Source organism: Cryptotermes secundus, unplaced genomic scaffold (assembly GCF_002891405.2).
Source record: "Cryptotermes secundus unplaced genomic scaffold, Csec_1.0 scaffold609, whole genome shotgun sequence".
Classification (NCBI taxonomy): Eukaryota; Metazoa; Arthropoda; class Insecta; order Blattodea; family Kalotermitidae; genus Cryptotermes; species Cryptotermes secundus.
This window is the reverse complement of record NW_019727102.1, coordinates 12,612-29,877: the sequence shown is the minus strand read 5'-3', so window position 1 is coordinate 29,877 and position 17,266 is coordinate 12,612. Positions and strand designations below refer to the sequence as shown.

Here is a 17,266-nt window from a genome sequence, read left to right as displayed (position 1 = left end):
TGGGTGTGAATGAGAGTTGTCCATGATCTGTTCATGGAGAAACAATCTTCATTTTCCATGTAGTGTAGATGAACTTCACACCTCTTCATTTGCCTGCCAATCCAGTCCCTGTGTCTGGATTTTTATTAGTCTGACATTGTTGATTACATTGAGTAGGAGGCAGGAGCAAATATGTTCTGTATCTGAAGAAAAGTGAATCTGTTATGTATTTGAACTGTCTTTTGGATGTGACACCATGTGGTCTTGTAGAAAGTTACCATTTTAGAAGATCCTGCTACCTCCATCTTCATGGTATTCTTCTGCCCTGAAAATGGAGGCAGTAAATTCATCTGAAATGTTGGTAACAGACTTCACAGCCTCACATCCCAGAAGATAATAATATTCATAGTCACTTTCATGAGAACTTCAAATCTCACATGTTGTATATTTGTGATTGTAGTGTATGCTGATCACATGCAAGATATCTCTTAAATGCTATCTGTGAACATAATACTTTGTGTGTGTTCCGATTAGGGCAATCGAGGACCATTCACTCGACCATGGCAGTCACCTGTGCCACCACTGCAAGAGTCTGTTGACCTGAAAGTGCCATATCCGTGTGACGAAGAAGACAATGGAATGGTATACATTGCATGGCGTGGTCCTTCAGCTGTTAAGGAGCTATACAGGTGATGTCCTTGATTATGGAACCTGATGAATATTAATTGGGTAGTGGGTTTAAAAATATTTATTTTTTTTGAACCCTGAAACTGACAGCTGTGTTTTCTTTTAAATGTTTTTTCATATACTGTTCTATGGTAAACTAATCTATTAGTGTGTAACACACATGGCAGAGACAAGAAGTATATATCAAATTTTATTTGCAAAATCTGAAGGGGACGATCGCATGGGAGACCTTGCATAGAATGGAATGATATTGCAGTGTACCTTACAAATATAGGAGATGGAGATGTGGATTGGATTCATCTGGCTCAGGGTAGAATTCAGTAGTGATTTATTGTGAACAGAATATCAGCCCTTCAGGTTCTTTAAATGGCAGTGCAATTTGCATATAATGTGTACTGTATTCACTCAAAATGTGATCTGTTTGAGTCAGAATTGGCCTGCTACAGAGACAGTAACATCAACAATCTGTAATTATGTTATATTATTGGCAAATCGTAAATCAGAACATACTATCCAGATATTTGGCTAGAGTGACTGAGGGGATTCACAGTAAATTTATCCTCTGTCAGGATAATTTCAGATATTTTCATAAAGCTCAACTAATTTAACCTGCTCGTTCTATGAAATACATGAAAACTGTGCTTAAAACTTTGCCTATACCATTTTACACAGTTTATTTACTAAATTTCATATTTGTAATTCCATGATTAGATGAATTTGTTCTTCCTTTTGTTAGGATGGATGCGTGCTTAATCCTGTTGAGGTACTTGACTGACACTCCTGTGAGTCCTCTCCAGAAGGAATTTGTTGAAACGGATGATCCTTATGCAAGCAAGGTAACAGTTCTTTGTTTGAAGATAAGACATGACTTTGTTTTACGTTTGATCATGTAACATGTTTAGTGCAGAGATAGCAACATATAAATTTACATTTGGGTTGTCCTTCACAAACTGCATAATGTGAACCCATGTTGTACAAAGCAGAATGTGGGATTTTCATTTATACCCTGGCATCAAAAAATGTTGGCTATATGAGTTCAGCGGTTAGGGAAATATTCTACATGCCAAACATTTATTCACAAGGAGAACTATGCCTAACACACCATTGTAATTGGTGTTCACTAGTCTACTTCCCATCACGTAACATTCAAGATTTAATTGCGTCTCATTTGCTACATATTATTGTATGCATATAAAGATCAATGACTCTTCAGATTTTCTGTTCAACATCTCTGGAGAAATAAAAAAAAAGCATGAGGGTATATTAACTAATAAATTCAAAGATTTTTCCACATTTTGACTGAGGTTTTTCACCCTTCATGGATGAGCAGATAAGTGGATTCGTTGAGTTTTGTTTGTACTGTATCAAATCTGGTCTTCTTAAACCATTCACTTAGGACTACACATACAGAATGCGGCTTGTTCAGAATTTTTATTCTGTTAGAATGAGCACAAATGCATGTCAGAGGAGATCAATTTTTTTCCCATTACATTGTAAGTTTCAAGAATCTGAATTTATTTTTAATGCTGAATTCACCATAATACAAAATAAATCCCCTGCCTATTCCATTTGAAACAGTAGTGAGTAATGCTGCCATTCTCTTTGCTGTGGGTATTTAAGTTGTAAATAACATGTTGCTGTTTTTGTTGTGTCTAAATGGAGGATTCTCTTAATTTTACTACGTAGTGCAGCTATTATGTGAGAATTTTAAAAGAAATGTCTGTCTTTCATTTTTAAATATTAGTTATATTAATTATAGTTAAGGCTATGTGGAGAATCCATATTCCCAGCAATAAGAAAAGATGGCTTTTATGTTATGCAGCCTCCCTTTTGTAATACAATCTTTTACAATCTTTTGAAATTGAGTGTCCAGTGAAACTTGGTCTCTGATATTAAGGGAGGAACGTAGACTGAGGGTGTTTGAGAACAGGGTGTTGAGGAGAATATTTGGACTGAAGAGAGATGAAGTGACAGGAGGTTAGAGAAAACTGCATAATGAGGAGCTTCATAACTTGTGCTCTTCTCGAAGTATAATTAGAATGATCAAGTCAAGGAGGATGAGGTGGGCAGGTCATGTAGCACGAATGGGGGAGACGAGGAATGCATATAGGATATTGGTGGGAAAGCCAGAAGGAAAGGGACCACAGGGAAGACCAAGGCGTAGGTGGGTGGTCAATATTAGAATGGATATTAAGAGAGATGGTATGGATTGGATAGATCTGGCTCAGGATAGGGACCAGTGGAGGGCTCTTGTGAACATGGTAATGAACCTTCGGGTTCCATAAAATGCTGGGAAATTCTTGAGTAGCTGTAGAATTGGCAGCTCCTCCAGAAGGGCTCAGCTCCATGAGTACGTAAGTGTCCAACAGTGCGAGAATATAAGGTGACTTGTGTTAGCAAATAACTTTGTCTGTATATGATATGTCAACAATGTCTTTATGACTGCCCTCAGAAAGTTTATACCTGTTTTCCTTACAATTTCTTCAGTTCATACTGATAACATTTTGACACATGTTCATTATATTATTGCAGGTTTCCTGTTGCTTGACAGAGAACTCCGAATCGATGCTGTATCTAATGTTCGAAAATGTTCCAACAGAGAAAATTGATTTGGTGAAGAATCGCCTGTTTGAAATTCTAGGAGCAATTGCCAGTGGAAGTGAGCAGCTGGATATGAGGAGGATGCATACAGTCATACACAAACATATTTTGGAGTCTTTGAGTCACTTGGAAAACAGTCCACATGAAACAGTCACTTTCATGATCATTGGGGACATGTTGTATGGTAACACCAAAGAAGATGTAATTGTCGTATTCTTTGATCCAAGAAATACAAGTCAGAAATATACAATTCCACTTACTAATGCACAGTAAATTTATATTGCATGCCTGGCATCTATAACAGATTTAATTGTGTTGTGATATAATTGCTTTCCTCATGATATCGACTATAAAATAAATTAGTGGAAATATATTTTGAGTTCCATTTTTTTTTTATTATTATTATTGGAGGGGGTGGGTTTCCCCATGCACTGCGACTAATAGTCTATTGTATGTCCTCCTTTGATATTCTACCAGTCGCCATACCCTGCCGATACTGGTGCTCGCTATCAGCCCCGTTCAGCCAGTGAGGCTGGCAGTGGTACCCAATAACTTCCCCATCTGCCGGAGGCATTGGAAACTACTTGGGCGGGAAACTTTGCCTAATTTTGCTTAGAGGTCTCCTAGAGACATGAGGATCTTTTATGTGCCATAAATCTGTGACATGGGACCCACGGCTTAAAGTCACTCCCGGAAGACTTGTTCCCTGAATTTTTCAGCCCTTAAAAATTCCACGACCTCCGCCAGGTTTGAACCCACATACCTTGAGTCATGAGGTGGGAACGTTACCCCTAGACTACGGAGGCTGTTTGAGTTCCATTTGATTCAAGTTTGAGTTTAAAGTTAAAAAAATGTTTATCATCATTATGTGAGACTGGAAATTCTCACCGTTGAGTCTCAAGATTATGGTCTTCTGGGCTGTGACGCCATGTAGTCTGGTAGATAGGCACCGGTGCTTTGGAAGAACTTGCTGCCCCTTTTCCCTTAAGATAGAGACAGTAGCTTCCTCAGATATGTTAGTACCGATCTTCCTCTTCTTTCTGTGACATTTCCAGTTTTATATGGATTGTCTAAATACTGAACCTTACCACCCATCCCTTAATGTATTGTGACATGTTACGTGTTAGTGATTGGACATGGAGTTTGGATTTATTGAACACTTATAACTAGTAACTACAAATTATTATAATGCTGTTACTAATCTAAACACTTTGCAGATCATTATAGCACATGCTGAGTCTCTGTCTGTTATAATCATCACTGGTCATTGCTAGGTATTGGCTCCCAACAATGGATATTCCTCTGCTTCTGTACTCATGTCTTTATTGATTGGTGACTGCCTCATAACTGACTGCTACTCAGCCTGTCTGCTTGTTATGTAGCCTTGACATTGACTGCGTAGAAAGTACTGCTTCCAAGATTGTCTCCATTGTTGAGTAATTTCTACAGCTATGGATGAAATAAATGAATTGAATTGAATTGAATTGAGTGATATGTTAACAGGCCTGTTGCATAGCAATGGCCTGGGTATTGTTTATATGGGAACATGTGTTGGTTGACGTGGAAATGTGTATACTGGCCATTGCCTGGCAGTGAATGACTTTTCTTGTTAAACTCTTCCGGTATTCAGTTGTTATGTCACAGTATTATTAACAGATTCTGAGGAATAGTAATATTGAGACTTTATAATTGTGTGGCCTGGGAACCCTATCTAAATGGCGGAACATTTAAAACAGTGATGTAAATGAGTAGAAGTTGTGGAGCAACCCCTGGTGTTTCATTGTACTCACAAGCCTGCTTCACTATTATTATGTGTGGGATAATTCGCTTGTGGACTCAAGCCATGGAATTCGTTTGTTTGGGATTAATGAAATCAATATCACATTCATATTTTTAATCAACATACCAATTTGGATTACCACATTACACAAAATTTAAAATCTGTCTGTGGAAGAATTTAGATGCACTAGTCCATAATTGTTTATTGTCAAACAGGAAGTTAAGTCTGGTATATACCTGAAAGTTTGATGTTGTGGTTAGAATGTTATTAACTGAGCCTCAGAACATACATCCCTATAAGTTAGCACACCATCAGGAGGTGATGTTGGGGCTGAAACTACAATATAACATTTAAATAATAGTCTTTGATATTATGAAATATTTTTAAAATCCTTATCCATTTCCCTGTATGTCCTACAATGACATTTCACTTAGTAACCTGAAATGAACTTGTATTAAGAATTTTCTTTAACAAATAGTATTCTCTGGAATCAGTTTAGCTAACTAAAAATTATATATATGAAAATCTGCTCTGAATATTAGTATTTAAGCGTGTTGTTAGGTTAATGTTTGTAGTCAGTGCTGTAACATGTCAAAATGTCGTTATAGTTCTCATGCTATTGTAGCTTGAAATGTGTATGAATCTGTAGTTAAGTGTTGGGCTAATGAAAGGAGTCGTTTCTTCACTGTTAATTTCTTCTTCTTACAGCTTAGTCAGCGGCTGAATCCAGTGGAAGATCTACATAAAATGGAGAAAGAGCCAGAAGAATTTTGGTTACAACTTTTAAAAATGTATTTGCTTGATGGTCCAAGTGTGACCATAAGGGGATATCCTAGTTTAGAGGAGCAGCAGTTGATGGCCAAAAGTGAGAAGCAGCGTATTTCAGAGCAGCGGCAGAAATTTGGAAAAGAGGGACTTACGAAACTTGGTGAACAGCTACAACAGGCGACAGTTGAAAATGAAGTGAGTTGTTTTTCTATTATGTTCCATCTTCACTCTGGATGAATTGATCTAATGAAGTTTAATATTGTTGTTCTTCATAAAAATATACTGGAAAAATCCAATTTTGTTCCACATTTAAAAAATTTAATGACATTTGTATGAAGCACAGGCTATGTTTTTTCATGAGTTTTATATTGAAAATTATTCCCAGAATCAAAACTCAAATAGATGATTTTGAGACACAGATATGAGCCCATATGAAGGCCATTCTGTAATCCACTTCATTAAAGAGTTTTGTAATAGTATTGATGGAACTGAGAGCCATATATGTTTCTTACATGAGTTTGATTGAAATGTCCTATCAGAGCCTAAAATCTGCCCATTCTCAATAGTAATGATTTCCCAATTTGTGTAGAGTACACTTGAATAGGCAAGAGCAATGTGTAAGGCAGAATTATGGTAAGAATCATGGATGCTAACACATCTCTAATTTCAGATTTGTCCTAAACAGTGGTGTAACTACTAGATCTTTGATAGTTTCCTTACACATGTCCCATGATAAATCTGACAACTGCCAGAGTATGTGTTACGATAGGCCGCGCCATAGCTCAAGTGGTTAGTCGCTGGCTTCCCATTGCGGTGGCCTGGGTTCGATCCCGGATCTGGTCAAGTGGGATTTGTGGAGTACTTCGGTTTTCCTTGCCAATCTTCATTCCACCAAATTCTCCATCATAATCACCCAGGAAGAGACTACAATAGGTCAATCAGTGGCTGCCTTGCCGAGAGGACCCAGTTGGACTCCACCCCCCACTAAGCGAATTAAATGTGTTATGATTATTTTTATGGAACAACTAGACATTTTTATATAATGATAGTTTTTTGTAATTAAAAATAAATGTCTGATGTCACAGAAGAAAATGGCCACATGCATTTAATAAAAGCAATAATTGGTTTATACTAAAAACTAGGCAGTTGTGTTAAGTATTCAACGAAACAAATTTCCAAACCCATTATACCAATAAAGGAGCATGAGGGGGGTGTGAACTGTCCTTGACTCTGTTTAGTAGAAGTGTACATCAGCCAAATGACAAAGATATGGAAACACTGCAAAAAACGTAATCCACTTGACATGGAACAGAGTAACTCAATATTTTATGCAGAATCTGAAGATGAGCAACAAATGACAGTGCCAACTAATCAGAATTGCACGTAAATATGATATCAAAGTTTTCACATCCACAACTAAGTAATGGGAACTTGCGGAAGAAATATTCAAAGAGTAAAAATGGAAATAGATGGAAATGTAACAGCATAAGTACTGTGTCTGATTTTGTTTACTTAGGAAATATAATATACAGGTGTCCCAGGAAGATAGGTCAATATTCTGGTGGAGGTCATAATATTGGTAATTCTAAGCAAAAAAGTGTATATGTACACGTGTCCTATTCTGAACAGTTTCCAAGATACAGCTATTTCACTGTACAGTTCCAAAATTGTTGATAAAGAAAGAGATATTACATGCTGTTTCTGATACTGGTATTTATTCTTCAAGTGACAAAGTTGGTACAGTTGCTTGTCTGTACAGTGTACTGCACAGTGAAATAGCTCTATCTCGGAAACTGTTCAGAATAGAACATGTATGTATGTATGAGTATGTGTGTAAGGGGTGGGCCATAAAATCCGGCCCTGGCATTGCGACCTTGAATGATCTATTGTTGCTTCCCCTTAGGACATATGTACATATACATTTTTTTTTTTTGCTTAGTATGACCAATACTGTGTTACGAAGTTACAGAAGTAAAACGTAGTAAATATTGTGAGTAAAAGACACTTTGGCACACAAATGTCATTTGATACAAAATTATGTTCCCATATCACTGCATCAAGAGCACTGCTGAACTGTGGTAGTGATGTGTGGATTTGAAACCAAAATGAATCCAAAAAATGAGAGGTACCACAAACAGTTTTTCAGACCACTGCCAGGTTTCGCTGTAATAGATCATCAAAGAAATTTGGACATCAGAGAAAGTTTCAAAGATAACGGATGTAGTTGCAGAGGTACAAGGATACCAATAAAATTATGAAAATCATTTGGGAAGAATGGAAGAGGCTGCATTTCACAGTTGGTGTTCTGTGAGCAACCAAGGTGATAACAAGATCTGCTATGATGATGGAGAGACTAATACTATCATGGCATTCATGGGGACAGACCTTAATGACTTACATAGAAAGTTATCATCATCATCATCAAAATAAATATGAACCTTCAGTTCCCATTTGATGCATCAGTTGTTTTGTTTCTTTGTTGTAAAGGAGATAATTTCATGATGTTTTTTTGGCTGTACTGTATCCAGACTTGTTATATTATTTCTTGGATGTTTGTATGAAGTGAAATGTGTTTGATTGCTAGTCTTTGTTGTTTAGAAACCTCCACCACGTGACATGCTGACTTCGATACCAATTCCGAGCACTTCCTCTATCAACTTTCATCCAATCCAGTGCTTTACAACTGATTCAGCTGAGCAACATTCAAAATTTGAATTATCTGAAGTTCCAGTTCAAATGCACCTTGACAGTGTGCACACCAATTTTGTGTATGTAAGTTCGCTCTTGCAGAAGTATATTTGTGGTACAGCTGTCACCATACAAAGTGTCAGTAGAGTCTGATTACAGTCTTGTGGCACCAGTGTGTTTATGCGCTACTTATTTAAAATTTAGCGTACATGAGAGGAATGGGGGTGATAAAGGTGGGCAGGTGGAGGGATCAGACATGCTTGGACAAGTTTCATCTCTCTTTTTAAACATAGGGGTCTTTGTTCCTGTTTCCAGATGAGGTCATTGGAATGTTCAGTTGACCTAATCCTTCCAGCTGCACTATGGCCCTGGGGTCCACTTAGTCTCTAACAGAAATGAATACCAGGAATCTTTGTAGGGGTGAGGGGTGGCCAGCTTCTAAGGCTGACAACCTTACACCATCTATGAGCCAGTTATCTAAAAAAATGTGTGAGCCTGAACATGTCGCAACCGTATGGGCCTCCATAATTTGTTACAGGGATACTTTTTTTTCTGTCTTGATACTTAATTTCATTATTTGGATTCCAGTGATTACATAACCATTCCGTATTCATCATCATGGTTTGTGTCCAAATCTGAAGATGACCTAACATTTATCAAATTCTCAAGAATATTATACATCATCTGCTCATTCTTGGTATAAATGTTGACACCCATTCTTCTGTTGTCAATGAAAAGTCTTCACTCAGTTTCCTTATAGCCACTGGCTTGAAAGTCACGTTATTTGCTGCCACCCAGATTTTTACAATACCTCAAATAACTCTGGATTGTAAGGATGTAGAAACAGAATAACATGTTCATGCCGTGCCAGGATGCTGTCAACAGTGTACATGTCTGGAATCTCGATTTTTTCAATTTAAATATTTTAAATAATCTGATCTTTGCGACTGCCTCTATGGTCTAGTGGTCAGAGTTCCTGGCTACACATCCAGAGGTGCTGGGTTAGATTCCTGGCGCTACCATATTTTCTGAGAAGTAGTGGGTCTGGAATGGGTTCCACTCAGCCTCATGAGGATAATTGAGGAGCTATTTCAAGGAAATAGAGGCTTTGGTCTAGAAAACCGAGATTGACGGCCATGGGGATTCGTTGCGCTGACCATGCGACACCTCTGTCAGCTAATGTTGGCACTAAACTTCGCTGACGAGTGGTGGTCGCTGGGTCGGTATAGTTTGCTTGCAGACTAAAGCCATGGAGTTTGTTTTTGTTTGTAATCTGATCTTTGTTGCATCCTCTGTATAATTGATGCCATGGGAATGCAAACACTTCCTCATGATATCTTTCCTGATATCAATAGATGGTGGCTTATCAATCTGAGTATTGTGGTGAGATGTGTTGTCCAATATTATTACTGAATTTGCAGGCAGGTTAAGATGACCTTCTGCTCTAGGCATCTTAAGTGTAAAGAAGACACCAAACTGACTGCACCAGTTTCATATAACGGGTGGAAAGCACCTCATCCCTGGCCCCCATCAACTTAAATATGAGCTTTTTGATTTCAGTAATTGTGTATTACATAGTTCTGAACAAGTACTCTGTTTAGAACAGTGATTTTAGTTGGAAGATAACTGGTAATGCAAAGCGATATTAACTCTCTAATGCTTGTGACCAGCTAACCCAACAACCTTCTGGTGTGGGCTAGGGACATGACTAAATAGATGGATTTGAATTCATCCTTCATACAGGTGTCATAAGATTGCAATCAGGCTCTACAGTAAACAGGTGTTTTTTTTTCAGATTACAAATAGTTTTCAGGACCTTCATATAGTAATCATTTTTATATAACACCTGTCCTTGTGGATACCAATGGCCTTATAGTGTCATGGAGCTATAGAATTAGGTAAGTGATCAGTTAATGCTGTGTGTTTATGTGTTTATCACAGAGGAAAATGTCTTACATCTAGTTGATCTAAGTTAGATCAATTTAAAATCCAAGGTGGACATGAAGGTTGCTGTCTTTTGGTATGTAGTCTGGTATTTAAAGATGTTTCGGAAGAACAGTCTATTCCAGAAGACAATAGTTTTGATAAGCCCTCCAATGAGAACCTTAGATCTCACAAAGTAGGCATGTTATATAGCAAATCTTCCCAGTGTGTCTGTCAGAGTTTGAATTCTCAGCAGTCGGCTATTATATTTTGAATCAGTTTTGTTGTCTCAGCAGAGAATGCATGAATGTAATCAGGCAGCTATCACAGTATTTCCAAAGAAAAGCAAAAATTAACTATTATCATTTAATCCTGGATCAACTGTTGTTGTAATGTCAGGTATTTCGCTGAAAAGGGTTTAGGCGAGGAGATTCGTCTATACTGCTTGTTATTATGAGGAAGAGTCAGTAAATAGGTAAAAAATGGAAGTAAAACAGCTGTAATGGATGTAATAGGTTTCCTATATGTATCACTAGGTAGCAGCAGAGTCCAGCTTCACGACTGTTGGTAGCAAAAGTGCATGTGAATATTCAGTGGCCAGTTTCAGTAGTCAGAATGGCAACTGTGCTTGAGGCGTATACCACTGAAGAACAGTGTTCTTGTGTGTTTTTTGTTAGCAAAAGGATTCAGTGCAAAGGATATTCATAAAGAAATGTTTCCTTTTTATGGTGAGTGTTCGTCGCATAAAGCAGTTCACAACTGGGTCGAGAAATTCTCTCAAGGACATTCAAAATTCGCAGATGATGCCCAACCAGGTAACCATGTTGAGATTGTGATAGAAGAAAGTGTGCAGTGTGTGGAAGAGTTGATTCGAACTACAGGAGGTTAATGATAGACAGTGTAGCAATGCACTAGGGTGTTCCCATAGTTTAGCATACAGCATAATTCATGATCATTTGAAATTTTGGAAAGTGTGCGCATGGTGGGTGCCCAGAGAACTGAAGGATCAAGAAGAAATGAACCAAATGGGTCTGTCCTTGCAAAATCTCTTACGATATGCAAATGAAGGAGAGATATGGTTAACTCAATTGTTACTCAGGATGAATTATGGGTTCATCACTACCAACCGAAATCAAAATGTGCTTCAGTGCAATGGAAACATCGCAGTTCAGCTTGAACCCAAAGTTTAAGGTTACATCATCAGCTGGGAAGGTTGTGCTTACCACGTTTTTGGATTTTCAGGGAGCAGTGTGAGCCTATTTTCAGAAGTGTCGTGAAAATGTGAATTTTGCATCATACTGTGAAGTTCCATTGAAACTTTGGGATGCAATTCGCAGAAAACGTCCAGACTAACTGGCAAGAGGAGTACTGCTTCATTATGACAATGTCAGCCCCCGTCCAGCCCAAGCAACCCATGAGAGAATTCAAGAACTACAGTGGGAATTTCTGGACCATCTGCTCTACAGCCCAGACTCGGCTACTAGTGACTTCCATCTGTTTTGTCTGCTAAAATACCACCTTGGTGGTAAACCTTGTGCTGATGACAAAGAGGTTGAAATAGAGGTGCAGAAGTGGCTGAGCCAACAATCAAAAAAGCTCTATACTGCGGGCTTCAACGCACTGATAAAGCGATGGGACAAGTGTATCAATGTTGCTGGAGGATATCTCGAGAAATAAATGTTTTTTTCCAGGTTCGAATATCATGTGTTTATATTTGATATCCATTTGTTACCTGTTTATTGACTCTCCTCTTTATTCAATGCCAGTTGTTTCAAGAATACACTTGAACCCCTATGATACAGAAGTATTTTTATTTAGTTTTCCTTATGTGAATTGTTCTACATGATGATAGTATGTTTCGGTTGCAACGTATAAATTAAGATTTAGAAACATAACAGAATTACACCCTAAGAAAATATCATCGCCACCAAATATATGAGCTTTAGACACCATAGATGAACCAATAATGCAGGTGTTTCAACCAAATAAGAGCAGCAACAAGTAGAACATTATTGAAACACATCTGAATAAGAAGTAGCAATGCATTTAAGAAGTTAATTTGATCATTTAAAATGTTGTCTTTTTTGCAACTTTAATGTTTAGCAGTTGTGTGGCTGTTCTTTGCTAATCCTAGTAAATCCACTTATTTGTTCACACCATGTCTCAGCCCAACTTTGTCATTAGCAGGTGTATTAATTTATAAGATTAAATTGTTTAAAAATAATTTAAAGAAGATGCTTGAATGGTTCTGTTTCCTTTTTGCAGATGTTTATCCTAATGGACACTGCTGGAGTACCATGTGAGCTTCGCCCTTATTTACCTCTTCTTCTAGAATCCTTACTGGAGCTGCCTGTGAAACGAGGCGATGTACTTGTCCCGTATGAAGAGGTCGTAGCGCAGTTAGAAATAGACACCATCACAGCTTCAACTGGAATTGGGCTTGAGGCTTTGTCTAGGTTCCAATGTGGCCCATACTCCCATACAGCTTCTCTTATGCTTCAGGTAGTCATGTGTTCTGCATGTTACAAACAGGCCTCTAGAAATACTCTCACCATCTTACCACAGGTCCACTGACTTCAGTTGAAATGCATTGGTAATTGGATTTTGTTTAGTGGCTGGTATTTCGTGAGTTCTGTTTTGTGAATAGATTGGAAGTAATAACGAGGAATGGACATCATTTGCTGTTCCAGCATGTATAGGTAAATATGAACCATAGTTGAATCATCAGTGGAAAAAGAGCCTGAATATCTTGTTTTTAACACAAAGTACATTCAACTTGGGACTGACCCTTATGTGCCCAATCGCTACGTGAGGATTTACTCCTTGAGATACTCCAGTTAACATTCGTGGATCAGAAACTTCTTTATACTATAATCACACACCTCATCTCTGAAAACAGACCACACACTTCACTTCTTTTACCTGAGATCCCATTTTGAGCACTGTATATGTAGTGCAGTGAGTGGAAGGGTTTTGAAACCCAGGTGACACAAATTATGAACTTGAGCATGTAACCTTCTCAGTTCTGTTTACTCTTCAATCATAAACATTTAAGCTGATGAGTAATGCTATAAGATAATTTACAGTTCGTCTGTATCTCTTAATACTGCTAAATGCTATAAGATAATTTACAGTTCGTCTGTATCTCTTAATACTGCTAAACACTGAACCTATATAAGCACAACAGTGCACTGTTATGTTTAATTTTACACATACTAAGACGTTACTACTATTCTTCTGAGAAATTAAATGACACACACAACATGGAGTGCTACTTTATTGAAATTGTCTTACACGTAAAGAACAGGACTTGCTTTCATGTCATGGGTTTTGGTTCTTGTAATCTCACATATGTATTCAGATTTAAACAAAAACTTAATGTGATATATGTAACTTTTGTACACAAGAGTGTGTTTTGTAAAATGGGCTGTTGCCACATGACCGACGCTGTCATATTAGTGCAGTTCTGTCTCAGTTGCATGGCGATATTGCATGTCTTTATCTGTTTTAGCTTGAACCCGTCAAATATGAACGTTGCATCAATTGGATCAGAGAATTGCTCTATCAGACCCAATTTACGGCTGAGAGATTTAAGATCATTGCTGCCAAGATTGCTAATGATGTAGCACAAGTTAAGAGAAAAGGCAACAAAGTAACTGGAGATCTTATGAGGGGGCTCTGCTACAGCAAAGGTACATAATTCTGGACTGCTTTGTGTATTCAAGACATAGTCTTTTGGATTATCACTGTTTCATTTTAATTAGGGATTGTATGGTAAGTAGCGATCTGTTGCTGTAAAAATTAGCATGTTACAGAATGTTAAGCAGGACCTTGAATTTGAACAGATCCTCAGGACCCAAAAAATGGAAATGATTTGGAACTTTGAGTCTATAGGTCAGGTTCATTAAAAATATAACAATAGGAATAGTGGTTAGTTGCTGGCTTCCCACCGCGGTGGCCGGAGTTTGATCCCGGGTCTGGTCAAATGGGATTTATGGTGGACAAAGTGGCGCTGGGGCAGGTTTTCTCCGAGTACTTCAGTTTCCCCTGCCAATCTTCATTCCACCAATTGCCCCACAATCACCCTCACCTATCATCTGGGGCTGGTACAATAGGCCAGAAGTGGCCACAGTACAAGGGGCTTAGTCCTACCCTACTAGCAGTAAAAAAATAAATACATGTGGCAGGAACGAGAGAGGTTATATGAGACCAGATGATAGTATATTTTCGAGTGGAAATGGGAAAGATAGTCATCATTTAGAGACAGGCTTCTGTGGACAGAAGGAGATCATATTTGGAGTTGAGAGTACTAATTACAATATATGGCCATTCTATTTATTTTTTAAAACATGTACTGTCTATAATATTGTTTCAGTAATGCGAAGAAAACAATATTTGAAAGCAGAAGTATGGTTTTAGGAATGCATGTCCCTAAGTACTATACAAAAGTTACTCAATGTAATGGAAATTAAATTGGCATTATTGTTTCCAGATATGCATTCCAGAATTAGTGGAGTGTGATAGTATTTTATAAAAACGAGATTTTAATTATTATGATAACTGTTGTCCTTAACATATGTGTGTGTGTGTGTGTGTGTGTGTGTATATATTGTATTACTTCATCTTATTACATGTGTGCCATATTTTATGGACTGTAAGATGAATATAGATTTTTGAGGGAGAAGTTTGTATTTGGATACATCCTCAGTATAATACACGCACAGATTTTATGTAACATTTTCCATGAGAAAAAAAAGAAGAAGAAAATACTGTATTAATTTTATGAATATCTACAAAATTGTTTCTGTTTTCCCTTTTTTGGGTAAAATTTATGGACATATATCTGTTCTGCATCCATAAATGAAGTGAAGCAACATTATTGGTAAAATTTCTATCCATTCAATTTATATGTGGTATCTCTAATTATTCTAAATGCTAATGTTTCTCTGCAGATAGTAACCACTATTCATCCAGCATGCTTAGACAGCATAAGTTTCTTACTGCACTGATTGAGAAACTGGACTCAAAAGAAAAATGTGAACATGTTCTGAATGAAATAAAATCTGTGCATCAGATCATCACAGATCCATCTAGCATTGTAATCCACTTGGCCGCAAATGTTGATCAACTGGCAAATAAAGTAGGTGACTTGGTACAGCCATGGAGAAACGTCTTGCCAGCTGATAAAGTTGCAGAGAAGAAAAAGTGAGTTTCATAAATGAAATAGCATAATGGGAATGGTCAGAGGTGCAACTTTGAGGCATAAAGCCTTGGATGAATATACATCATTGTTTTCTCAAGCGAACAAATGTAGATGTTTGTAAATAACTTAGTCCTTTAATTACCTTGGTAAGACGGATGATTTGCATGGTTAACTAGCAAATTAAAAGACCAAAAGATAAAACAAAAACCCATACAGGAAGAAATAGTAATTACAGTCCACTTTACACCAAAGTATAGATGTGTTTGGTGTCTTAAACACATACAGACTAACAAGAAATTGAAGGAAATGTAGTAAACTATGTAATAATTGTGTGTGTGTCCAATATCTTTGCTATCTTATCCAGCCTTTTCATATTGATCATTTCAGGTTGCATGTGACAGATGACTGGACGTTAATTCTTGCTCCCAACAACAGCAGCTGTGTTGTTGGTTTAGGTTGTATAGAGTCCTCTTTCCTCTGTCAGACTACACCATGTGTCAGAGATTTCAGTGATGAAAATTTAGCACCAGTATTAGTTTTCCTTCAGTACCTCACACAGCCAGAGGTAGGTAAACTATATTGTATTTGAATATACTCCTCGTAAAAGATAAAACAGAATGGAATGTATGCAAATGGAATGGGGATAGCACAGTTGTTATAGGGACTGCCTATGGGCTGGATGACCGAGGGGTCAGAGTTTGAGTCTCGGTAGGGTCAGAATTTTCTCTTCATATCCAGACCGGTTCTGGGGCCCACCCAGCCTCCTATCCAATGGGTACCAGGGTCTCTTTCCCCTGGGGTTGAAGTGGCAGGGGCATGAAGCTGACCACTCACCTCCAGCTAGTGCCGAGGTCAAGAAAAATGTGGATCTATACATCCACTTCCCCATACGCCTTCATAGCGTAGTGCATAATTAGTTAAGCACAGGGACACCTTTACCTTTTTATGTATGCAAATATAATGCTGATACTTATAGATAGAGAAAATTTGTGTGTCATATTTTTGTAAATGTAGTACAGGTCCATGGTATTTGACTCTGGGTTTCTAAAGGGCCAATAGTTTTATATATATAGGGTGTCCCAGGAGGAATGTGCCAGACTTTGGGAGGGTGTTCCTTATGTTAAAGTATGTCAATATAACCCAAAACACCTATGTCCAAAGTTGAACAGTTACGGAGATAATGGCCAGAGAAGTGTGAAACTTTGACCGGTGTTACACACTTGTTGATTACAAAATACATATTAAAACTGGCAGGAATATGTGGTTTCTGTAATGTTAATAATGTACGTAACATCAAACTAACTTATGAGTGACATGAAGTCATAAAATTAAAGTACAAAATACTCGCTCGCCATGTCATAATTGTCCTTAGGTTTCCAAACACTATACATGACACATGAATGGCAAGCGCTGATGTAACATGGCTGACTGTGCATTCTGGTATAAGCCAACTACATAAGTACTAAAATACAGCACCTGCTTTATAGTAATTGTTCAAAGTGTCCGCCAGCTGCAATGCAGTTTTCGGCATGCATCATGAGGGATTGGGTAGCAGAAGCAATGTTGCCTGGATGGTGACGTATGTTCTCTGCCGCTGCAAAAATATGATTCCGCAGTGCTTCTCATGAATCTACCTT

The 17,266-nt window shown here is 37.8% G+C and overlaps 1 protein-coding gene across 1 annotated transcript in view; it reads left to right on the top strand.

Moving 5' to 3' along the window:
- LOC111864438 (uncharacterized protein C05D11.1) overlaps positions 1-17,266 on the top strand; it is a 34,697-nt gene that overhangs the window by 11,677 nt on the left and 5,754 nt on the right. Inside the window, exons 6-14 of the mRNA XM_023851674.2 lie at positions 514-668; positions 1,403-1,502; positions 3,199-3,468; positions 5,756-6,010; positions 8,414-8,587; positions 12,692-12,928; positions 13,938-14,118; positions 15,379-15,631; positions 16,017-16,194. Coding sequence (XP_023707442.1) covers positions 514-668; positions 1,403-1,502; positions 3,199-3,468; positions 5,756-6,010; positions 8,414-8,587; positions 12,692-12,928; positions 13,938-14,118; positions 15,379-15,631; positions 16,017-16,194 — 1,803 coding nt within the window. The remainder of the gene's footprint in view (positions 1-513; positions 669-1,402; positions 1,503-3,198; positions 3,469-5,755; positions 6,011-8,413; positions 8,588-12,691; positions 12,929-13,937; positions 14,119-15,378; positions 15,632-16,016; positions 16,195-17,266) is intronic.